Here is a 12047-nt window from a genome sequence, read left to right on the forward strand (position 1 = left end):
TGTGGGGCGTGATCTGATCACGTTCCGAGTCAGAGGAAGCCAATATAAAGTTGGATTAGTTGGGGAAAAAAAAAACAATAATGAAGTTCGATTATTGGCTGAACTTGAAATAAAAAACAACTTCTTTTCTTTTTTAAAACACACGTTATGATAAATGACAGCAAGGCCCAAGTTGCGGACAAGTTGAGGACAAGTTGTCAATTAAATAAAGAATGAAAAATATAAAATTTCACAAATTGCTCTCACCTGTCCCTTCTCCCTTTAATTAGGAAACAAATAAATAATAATTGATGCTCGAAACCAAAAAATTAGTTTTTTTTTAAAAAAAATGTCTTCATTTAATAATCAATTGATGAATTTAATAATTAATTATTTATAAATACTCCCTTTTAATGAGAGTATAAATAGGGAGGAATAGGATTTAAAAAAAAAAAACCCTCAAAATAGTCTCTTATAAAATAGACTTCTTTATGTGAAAAATAAAAAAATGGACCAAATAATGTGTAACCGTAAAATCTCTTTTTCCATTCATCAAAATATCTTCTTTCTCTTTCTATCTCACCAATATTATTTTAGGGGAAAAAATCACCATCATCAGCGCCAGTTAATGTAAATTATAAAAAAAAGTATATTAGAAAGCTGCATTATTCATAAATAATAAATTACACAAATAAATTATACACCTAACTTATAAGTACGTAGATAAAAATATTAAAAAACGATGGTCATGGGAGAGCATTTTTTTTATTATAAAATTATAAAATAATGTTTATCTTTAATATTAAGACGGAGCCTTTTTTTTAAAATTCGGTACAAGCAAACGGTGAAAATTTTGAAACTTTCAAGAGATTTATTAAATCCTTTAAAAAAAAAAAGGAGTCCGGCTTGAAAATGAAAAGGGAAAAGATTTTCTCTGCCAATAGATATCTTCAGAGGGTCTTAATTAGCAGATGCTTTCTCTACCATTTTGATTGGCCCTTTAATCCTCTTATTTAAGAAAAATGAGATTTGAGGAAGCTAAGCACATAATCTATATAACCACGCTTCTAAGACTTTCAAAATTAAAACTTCCGTAAGGAATCGAAGTCAGCATACTCATGCTTTCAAATTCCTATAACCAATACTTTTCAAAGCCATCAACCGTGATACTTAAAATTATAAATTCGAAATATTTATGGTATATTTCAAACCTCAGATTATAATTTATTAAAGAATTACATTATTTAAAACCTGTTATTAATCGAACGGGGAAAACAGACCATACTTATGAAAACTGACTCATTTATTATCCCTTAAAATTATAGGATATAGGTTTTGAAAATCCAGTGTAAAATAAAAATATGATTTAGCCCAGTTTAAGTATTGTAATTAATTTTAGGTTAAATGAGATCACAAAAATATCGACAAGTTTGTCATTATGTGCTAGCAAGTTGAGGATGCTTAAATCATCAATTAGTATCCTAATGTCCTAAAACCTTCTATTGCTATTCAGTAAAATAAATAAATGGACGGATGCTGTTGTTTCTGACTTCAGTTTCTATCAAAAGCTTCTGTGTCTTCCTAACATTTTCTCTCTCACTACCAATATAATGCAAATTCCTCTTTTCAGTTTCATGAATTGTTTTTAAAAAAAAATTTCAGGATACTAAATCCTCTTAAAAATTACTTCGAAATACCGAATACACTTAAAAAAAATATTTCAAGATATCTGATGCATTTTAATTTTTTTTGCGAGAGCATAACTTCACATGTGCACTAATACATCAGACAAAATGAGAAACGTTTATAATTAACATTAACATTTCTATGATATTTTTTCATAAAAGATTAATTGCCCATCGTCCAAAAACTCCAAATTATTCGCCCCAAAAGGGATTGAATGAATGTCTCTTTCTCACAGGTAACTCCTTCTTTCGGATATCCCATTCATTTTTTTATTCTTTTGGGCCGATAAGATATCCCCAGTTTTGCACCAACTACTCTCACGGCTTTAATTGCTATGACACAGAAAAAATAATAAAATTTTAAGAGTCGATTAATATAAAATATAAAATATAGAAAAAATCCCAACAAATACTTTTAAAATTTCAAAATAGGAGATTACAAAAGTATACTGTCATTTACTTTTCAAACATAGTTAATTGCTATTAAAGTATAATAAATAAGACCGATTTGTAATTTTGAGATTTAAGGAGTAATATTTATGGTTTCAAATTTACAAATGGGATAGTTTTTCCCCTTTAGTTCTCCATTGTTTGCATGCGTGAGTTAAATAATCGAACGATTTCACAATGTATTATTTAAAATGAAATCTTGGATCAAATAATAAAATTTATCACACGTGACCACGTAATGCATTATATGTGGATCCAGTTTTGTGCCTTTTTTTCCATAAATTTAAAACAATTCAAGGGGAAATATTATAATTTTATGGGAAAATATCAGACAAAGACCCCTAATATGTGAAATTACGATTTGGGACCTTCAATTTGAAAAATAGCAAATGAAGATTTGGTCTCAAATTGCAAATATGAAATTTTGATGAAATATTTAAAATGCCTCTCAATCAAATAACAAGTTGACTATGGGAAATTATAAGTTCACTTTAACAAATGATAACTTTAGTAGGCCAAATTATACCTTGGTTGAGGGTATGTCAAATGATAAGTAATTATAGAAAATGACAAGTTTACTTAATAAATGACAACTTCACTAGACTAAATCACAATTTGGCTGAGAGACATTTTAGACATTTCACCAAGATTTCATATTTATAATATGAGATGAGATATTTATTTTCTATTTTTCAAATTGAGAGTTTCAAATCATAATTTTACATATTGGAGGATCTTATTTGCCATTTTTTTTCTAATTTTATATTATTAGACTCGCAGATGTGACGACTGAGGAGCCACCTGCCGTTTTTGCCGGTTCACAGCTTTGCTCTGTCCGGGCCACAACCAATGTCGTTTAGTAATCATTGTCCAAAACCATCTCCCCCCCTCCCCAAAAAAAAAGAGGAAAAACGACATGCGTTGGTGCGTGCACGGTAAGCTACAGAGAGAAAACACGCGAGACGTGTTTTATGCGTGTTGAAAAATTGGATTAAAATAACTTAAAATATTTTCTTATTCAATTTTAAAATCTGGTCAAGAAGATATTATGCTTATTAAAATTTTTGAATAAGAACAGAAACAAAATATAGAATAAATAACCCTTTTGTTGGCAAAAAAAAACCCCCTTTTTATATATATCATTATATATAAACACAGCTTATAAATGATAAAATAATGCGATGGATAGGCTCGGTCAAAGTGGATCCCATCAGACGCCTGGATGGACGATCGGAAATGATGGATATTTCCAGCCACACAGCTTGAAAATTGTAGAGCTCATAATTGATATATAATTATTTGGATTGAAACCAAACTATGATTTTAAAAATAATTTTATGATATACAAAATAAATATGTAAGAAAAATTTTCTCTTAACTTGCATGAAATTTTTTTTTAAAAGTACTTTTAAAGATGTCAAACACCCCGGTAATTGTTTGATATTTTGTTAATTTTATAATATTTTATTATGCTTTAAATTATAAATTTATTTACGTTAAGATGCTTTTTTATACCTTTCACGTTTATATGTTGATATATATATATATATATATGCATATATATATTTATAGAGATATCCCTATGTTTTGGCATAAGATAAACGAGTTAAGAAAAGGAACAGTATTATAAAATGTTAAAATATGTTACATGTAAAAGTATAGTATATGTGTTTGGACGACGTTATTTGATATAAGTCTACCTTTAGGGGGACAACAAATTAAAACTAATCAGAAAAGTCCCCACCATTTGTAAATAAAAACAACTATGTACAAGAAAATGATCTGAGTGAAGAAGCATCTAATAATGACAACACAAAAGAGAATTGGATCAAGAGAGTACGCCCTTTAGAAGATCCAAGCCCTCAGCTGAGATGCTCCTCCTCTTGTGCAGCACAGGAACCTGAAGCTTAGGAGGAGGATGTTGTGAGAAACAGACAACAACAACAGTTAGATTGTCGCATGTATTACGTTGTAAGGCTTCAGTTACCAGTGCTTTCGCACACCTCGCCGGATCATTGTGCTGCATCAGTTCCTTCCTCACCGTCGTAACAGCACACTGGCTGCTCATCACGTCCCATAATCCATCACAACCCATTATTAAGTACTCGTCCTCTTGTGTTAAAACCACCTCTTCAAGCTCTGGCTCTGAGATTAGTGGGCTCTTTGATCCTTTCGAGCCTTTGATGTGCCAGTCTCCTAGTGCTCTCGCCACCGACAGTTGGCCGTTGAGGTATCCGTCGTAGATTACGCCGCCCAGTTTCTCTATTCTTAGTCTCTCCGACGTGCAGTTTGGCTTGTGATCCTTGGACAGTTCAACCGCTCTCCCTCGTTTTCCCAACACAGCTCTAGAATCGCCTATATTGGCTATTAGCATACTTCTGCGTGCCACAATATATACGGAGACAACAATGATATGAAAGTATATATCAAAGAACTAATATGAGAACTTATCTTAACCTCCCTCTTGGTCAGAACTACTCCACAATTCTTTACATATCAATTCATTGTGATCTTAACCAACTATAAGATCACATATATACTACGTCTAATTTGTTACACACACATATATATGCGTACAATCTGGTTGTTATATATACATATATTGATTACCTTCCCATCATGAAAGCTATTAAAGCAGTGGTGCCTGAAGATCTATCGAGAGAAATGGCATCGGCTAGGGCGTGATCAACCTTCACAAAGGCACTCTTGATCGCCTTTTGGATGCTGCAAGGGAAGTGCGAGTCTGTGGTGATAAACTTGAGGATGTTCTTTCTCGTAAACAATGCTGCATCCGTACCTCCGTGCCCGTCAAATATCTGTATTCATCACTATTCATGTTAATAATAACAATAGATTTTCATTAATCAATATATATATTTATATATGAAGAGATCGAATGATCTAACCCCGTAAAAAGCGCCAGGAGAAGGAAGGTTTTCATGGAGAATATCGACAGCGATGAACTCATCCTCCATGTACTGCTTGGGTCCTTTCTCAGAACAGCTTCCCGATCGAAACACAGGTGAGAACTCCGATTTGTCCTCCGCCGCCGTCGTCGTCGGTGTTTTCATCGAGTCTACCCTCACAATATCTGCTTCCTAGACACAGCGCACACACGGACAATCCAATCCAACTCATATAATCCATAATCATTGTTTATTACTTTTGATTCTCAGCCGATCAAAGAAAAGATCAGAGATAGGAAGAAGACAAACCGAATCGGCGAGTAAGGTAGAGCTATTGCAATGACGCACGGAGGAAACATCTCTAGGAGGCTTCCCAGTGGCAGTACTATTATTACAACAATGGTTTAAATTGCCCAAAGTGTCGCCATTAGAATCCTCCATGATTGCACCTCCGCCACTTTTCATCGTCGTCGGCGTCTGACGAGGCAAGAGATCAGTGCCGGCGGGAGCCATGATCCTTTTCCCATATATGAGAGCCTCACGTATAGATAATATGACTGATACAAGTGAGTAGATGAGAAATGTTGAAGAAGAAGGAGGAGGAGGAGAGATGCGTTTGGTTATTAGGTCATTGGGAGTATGGATCGAGAGGAACAAAGAGAGAGGGTGAAGAGGTATAAATATGAAAGGGAGTGGCAGGTTTGACGGAGAGAGTGACGCGTGGTTTCGTTCACTACTTTAGCGGATGCCCTTTGTGGTACCCAGTTACTGCATTGTGCACGCAGCTCTCAGCTTCTCTACCACCTCTCTTCATCACACGCTTTTTATTTATTCCTTTCTTTTCTATTTTCAGCCTTCACTATTAATCATCATATAATGCGGCCATGTGTGTGTGTACGCGCGTGCGTGTGCCTAATCGTGTTGAAATATATATGCTTAATCGTGTTGAAATATATATAGTCAAGTTTTAATTACTTCCCCTTTGGATTCTTCCGTGTTACAATTTCGTCCTGCGTACCGAGTTATGATTTGATCTCGGTTCTTTATTTCGCCTTGGATTATTACGCACCAGTATGTTTTAGAAACTGATATGCACTTGGCGAATTTTGTGTGGCTTGAACGAACGTGTGTGTGTGAGAGGTATCTATACTTATAGGGAGAATTACGATAACTTCCAAAAAAAAATAATTATTAAAAGGTTTTAATGATACCTGAACCCAAGTTCTATAGCTTTTGTGTCCGCCATTCTGGTCATGATTTTCCTACCCTAGAAGGAAAGGTCCTTCTCTTTTTGGCCAATTGTGGGCAAGGAGGGATTCTAACCCTTGACACCATGGTTTGTAGCCACATACTCTAATCGTCTAAGCTACAGGCCCCACCCCATCTCCACTAGGTCTATTTGCTGGAGTATCCTAAAAAAAACGAACATTTCCTCTTCTCAGCTATTTTGGCTTAAGAAGATGTGAAGGCGCCACTCTCTCTATACAATGGTGCGTTTCAAAGTGTAAAGTGGGAGAGAAGGATATCTAGAATTGTGAATTCAATCTTGAACGACTAAAAAGATTAAAACAAGAAAAAGAACGAATAAATCAAAGAATGGTTTGGAAATGTAGAGTAAGATAAGAACAAAAGCTATAGGGATTCGCAAAAACTATGTGGATATAAACTAAAAAAGAAATATCAAAGTCTTTCTGATAGTTCCATAAAATGATTGTAATATTTTATTTTATACCCTGAAATTTGTCATTACAATTTGCTCGATTATTATAAGATTTTTTTAGTAATTATCTTTCTTTCTTAAAAACTAAGAATTTCTCTCACTTGCGATATATGGACTAAAATATTTAATTAGATTTTAAATTCTAGTCAAGATTCACTTCTTATAGGAGTATAATTTTTTTTTCATTCATTCAAATGGGATTTGAATTAGAGATACAGAATTTAGAAAAACATATGAAGATTTAAAATTAATTAATTATTTCTCTATTTAAACCTCTAATTGACATATTATTTAATTATGATGCTTCCTGTTTAATTCAATATATTCATATCTCAATTAAAATATTATTCAAATTTAAAATTAATTATTCATTTCAAATAATTATGTTGCAAATGGCAAAAGATGAGTCGCAGATCGCGGAAGATCTTCATAGATTATGAAGTTTCTTTAACTCTCAAATATATATATATATAAATATATATATATATATATATATATTCCCAGAAGTCAGAAATATGTCAGTGATATGTATATAATAAATAAATGAGTATTAACATATAATTTTAATTTCATTTTTTTTGTTTATGACTTGTTGGGAGTTTTTTTTTTTTTTGTTCATGTTTGAAGTTCTTGTCTTGAATTCAGTTCTCTCTAATTAATGGCATTTCTTTTTTAATTATACATATACGAGTGTATATATACCTATGGCATGTATAGTTTTTAAAATTATTACTTTTCTTGTTCTTAATATATGATATAATTAGAATGTTGATATTGGTCCTAAATATAAAATATATTTTTCATATTTATCAATTCTTTTCTAAATTATCTCTATTAAGTAATTAAATACCATAATAATACCTACTACTCAATAATAATATACCTATATATTTTATAAAGTGAGTGAGTACTTATTATTTATTAATTCCACACACACATCAATTCTACCGTGTTATATTTTTAATAAAATGATTCAAAATATTTTTAAATAAATATTTTCATACAAATTAAATACCCATTCAAGGTGATGGGATTTTTAATTTACCTCCGAAGAATAGCATAACAAAATATTAATCATATTATTTATTTTCTTTGTGGCTAGAAAAACATAATCTTATATTTATCCTTTATCCTATTAAATAGAAAAAATTCCTCCCAGAAGAAAAACAAAAAATTTAACTCTTTTTTTTTATAAACAGGGAAATTAAAAACAAACAACGAAGCAGAAGCAAAACATTAAACTAAGTTACACCCTAAATTACACCCTCTCTCGCTAACTAAAAAAAATTAGAGAAGTTGGACCGAGTAGATTTTCAACGACTGGAACGTCAGAGACGAGTTAACCAGAGTCTAAATTTTTTTGAAATGTTGGTTTTTAAAGAAGTTTTAACAATGATTAAAGAACCGGACCGGACCGGACGATCGGACCGGTTGAACCGTCACCCGGACTCGTTAACGGCTCGGTTTGAACCAAAAAACCGTTCACATAGTTGAGCCGGATTGGACCGGGGTTGAGCCGTTATTAAGCCGGAAACCGGAGTTGGACCGGGAACCGGAACGGTTTTCAGAAAACCGGACGGTTTTTTAACCTGACTGAAAAATTACAAAACATTTAAAAAAATAGAAGAAAAATAAAAAAATTGATCCCCTTAAATATCCTAATATATTTTTAGACTATTTATAACCATAGAGTATTATTTCATTAAAAATTTCATATATTGTGGTGTTAAAATCGTGAGTTGCTAGTCTTTTTGTTTCGATATTTGGTCTATCTTTTAAAAAAATATTTTGATTTGAATGAATTGATAATTTGTAATATCATTAAATATTTTAAACATACATAAATTTAAATATATAATGTTTTAGTCCATTTTTAATGATTTCATTATAATTTTAGTTTATTTAAATGCATTTCTAAATTATTTAATAATTTGATATTTTTCATATATACTAATTATATGTATATAATATTGTTTTAAATTAATTATTGCGTCACCGGTCCGACCGAATGGTCTGACCGATCCGACCGATTGAACCATGACCCATTGATCTTTCCGGTTCGACTTCCGGTCCGGCTTTTAAAACATTGAGTTTTAACTGATAGTATTTTGGAAAATATATACCATATTTATTATTATTATCTAATTTAACTAATTTTTTTAATTTAATCAAAATAGTTAAATAAGTTCTATATTAAGGAGTGAAGGAATATCACATATCTTATAGATTGCATCATGTTACATATGCATACCGGTTCCATATATATATATATATATATATGTATGTGTATATGTATGTATGTGTATATGTATGTATGTACATTGTGATTTATTAGGCCATTCTGATTATGCCAGGCGTTGACTGCATAGTTTGTTTGTGTTTTTTTTTTTGGGGTCATATAGAACGCCAATTATATATATCACCTTTGGTTTTAATATAATAGCTGACTGACTAATTTTAATATATTAAAAAGATTAGTTAAGTTAGTTATTTGTAATAAATAGATATTTTCCTTCCTAAAATACCTTTACTAATCATGTGTATAAATTTGTTAGAACTATCATTTAATAAAACTTTTAACATGTGTAATTACTACAAGAATTGTCTTAAAAATATATTAAGATCTTATATTTAGAATTAAATTAAATATCAAATTAATTAAGTATCAAAAGTTATGTGCGTGCGAACCTGCGTGCTGGTGGGTAGGCGGGCGTGCGTGCGTCACCTGTGCCATTTGAGTAATAGATCGATGTATTGGGTGCATATTAAATTTTCTTACATCTGATCTCTTAAACGTCTTTCCCAGGGGAAAAAGGCTCTTTAAGGTGTGTTGTGCTAAGCATGCTCACAAACCCACACACGTCCAACTGCCATCGTCAAAACTTGATGCTTGTCTCTAATAGGAACGAACGCTTCTGAGTTTGCTGTTTTCTACAAGATCTTTATTTTGGCCCTCATGTCCTTACTATACAAGTGGTTGGTTTGAGTAGAAGATTAATTAAATATCCCCTCGTGTCCTTATTATACACGTCTAATACCTATTTATATTTTGCCCCCCCAAAAAAAAACCTACTCCTCCGGTCCTAATTATAAGACCCAATTGACTTATTTGAGGAGATTAAGGAAGTAAGTTAAGTTGGTTATTTATAATAAATAAGTGTTGTCATTCCTAAAATATCCTTGCTAATTAAGTATATTGGCTAAAACTATCATTATTAGAAGGATTATCTTGGAAAAAAAATATATAAATATAAGAGACAAAATGGATTGGGGTCTTATAATTAGGACCAAATAAAAAGTCAAATGGGGTCTTATAATAAGGACCGGAGGAGTATTTATATAAATTATTGAAATTAGTTAATATTCATTATTTCTTTTAAAATTTCAGACCTACGCACAACGGAATTAAAGCAAACATGGAGATGGTTGAATAAACAAAAGCACCATAATACAAACATCATCATAAAGGTTTGTTTCATATCTTCAAGGAATTACACACACACACATATGGTGAACCAGGAGGCACCAAGCACTAGGATACTATTAGATTAAGGCATGTGATCACACTAAAGCACTAATTAACTCTTGCTATACTCAAGAGTACTTCGATGCTAAGAATATAAGCTAGTTAAGAGCTTAATTATGATGGTTAATTTGATGATCATCAATATCAACTTCAACCAAACCAAATCGATAAGGGATCATTCGTTCTTGGAATATATAAAGATTTTACATCAATGGAGCATTATTTAATTAATATCTTCTAAATAAATTATCATCCTTAAAATGTTCAATAGTTGTTGCTTGTTAGTTCATCACAGAGGTATAAGAGGAAGCTATATCGATCCTTTAACATGACCCTCAATGGTCTGTATCAAGAAAGGAAAAAGAAGGGTTATAAAATTAAAGAAAAGAGAAAAAAGAAGGGTTATAAAGTTAAAGAACAGTGACTTGCTTTTTTTACCAGCAAAAAGAAAAGTGACTTGCTACCATTTTGACCAAATTAAAAAAGAGATAAAAGAGCATTAAAGATCCTTTAATAATAAGAATAGCTAGTATGATTAAAGCGGTACAGATATAAGATCTAAATTAATCAGCTCACAAAGCCATGATGTCATGGAGGTTCTTTCATTAAATTAAACCTCTCCAATGGTTTATATTTTAAAAGAGAGAATTAATGGGGGAAACAAATTGGATCAGCTAGGGAAAATCAACGACATACTTTTGAAAATTATATTATAAGATCCCTAAATTTGCATATTTATTACTACCTCCGGTTCTTAATATAACGTCTTGTTTGAATTATATTTTGGTCTTAAATATAAAACCCCAATCCAGTTTATCTCTAATATTTATGCATTTTTTACCAAGATAGTCCTCTAATAATGGTAGTTCTAGCCAACACATTTGATTAGTAAGGATATTTTAGGAAAGATAACACATATTATTACAAATAACTAACTTAAAACTTATTATTTTAATTTTCTCAATTAATTAACTAGCTCTTATAATTAGGATTAGATCTAATATCTCAATTTTTTTTTGGGTTTTGAATTCTCAACAAACGCATTTTTATCTCATTTTCTTGTGTTTCAACTAAAAAATCTTTGAAAAAAAGTACACAAAGACGACTTTGACGTCTTATTCAGGGTGTATTTGGCAAGCACTCCAAACCATGGTTTTGGGACCAAAACCATGGTTTGGAGGTTGGGAAAAAATGTTAGCCAAACACCCTTAAAAAAATCAAAACCATGGTTTGGAAAAAGCAGAAATTTTTTACTTTTGGAGAAAAAAGGGAGAGTGTGAGAGCCTATAGGATATGTATTTGTTGTTTTTTTTATAAACATATTTTTTATAAACATATTTATCTTAGATCTTATAAATATATATACATATTAATTATTTATTAATTATATTATCTATTATTATTAATATATGTTAATAAAAAATATTTATTAACAATTATTCCTTCAAATTAAAATATATCATAAAATATATTTTTTCTATAATTATCATATTAATTTATGCCAATTTGTATATAAAAAGTATTAATAACAACTATCCAAACACTCACACTTCTCAAAATCACTTTCACAAAATCTATTCTTCTCAAAATCTATTTTTTTTCAGAATCTATTCTCCAGAAGCTATTCTCCAAACCATGGTTTGGTTTCATCCAAACACACCCTCATTACTTGAAATCTATAAAATGTATTTAAATATCTTTTAGATGTATACTCTTGATTCGAGGAGGCTTTAAAAAAAATACTCCTCCGGTCTTAAATGTAAGACCCTTATTTAAAGAAG

At 31.2% G+C, this 12047-nt stretch overlaps 1 protein-coding gene across 2 annotated transcripts; it reads right to left on the reverse strand.

Moving 5' to 3' along the window:
* Positions 1 to 3747: 3747 nt before the first annotated feature.
* Positions 3748 to 5567, reverse strand: LOC114733413 (probable protein phosphatase 2C 47). Of its 2 annotated transcripts, none has more exons than XM_028920874.1 (4): positions 5330 to 5567; positions 5021 to 5212; positions 4725 to 4930; positions 3748 to 4492 (listed from the first exon to the last, which is right to left on the reverse strand). In XM_028920874.1, exons 1-4 carry the CDS (start codon positions 5531 to 5533, stop codon positions 3943 to 3945), a joined length of 1152 nt encoding a protein of 383 aa, XP_028776707.1. In that variant the 5' UTR covers positions 5534 to 5567; the 3' UTR covers positions 3748 to 3942. The 2 variants fall into 2 exon arrangements, with proteins under 2 accessions (XP_028776707.1, XP_028776708.1); XM_028920875.1 differs by having other exon boundaries at positions 5021 to 5205; positions 5330 to 5401.
* Between the last annotated feature and the right edge of the window lie 6480 nt (positions 5568 to 12047).

Source organism: Neltuma alba, unplaced genomic scaffold, assembly GCF_004799145.2.
Source record: "Neltuma alba isolate B1F8T4 unplaced genomic scaffold, ASM479914v2 tig00012996_pilon, whole genome shotgun sequence".
NCBI classification, from domain to species: Eukaryota; Viridiplantae; Streptophyta; class Magnoliopsida; order Fabales; family Fabaceae; genus Neltuma; species Neltuma alba.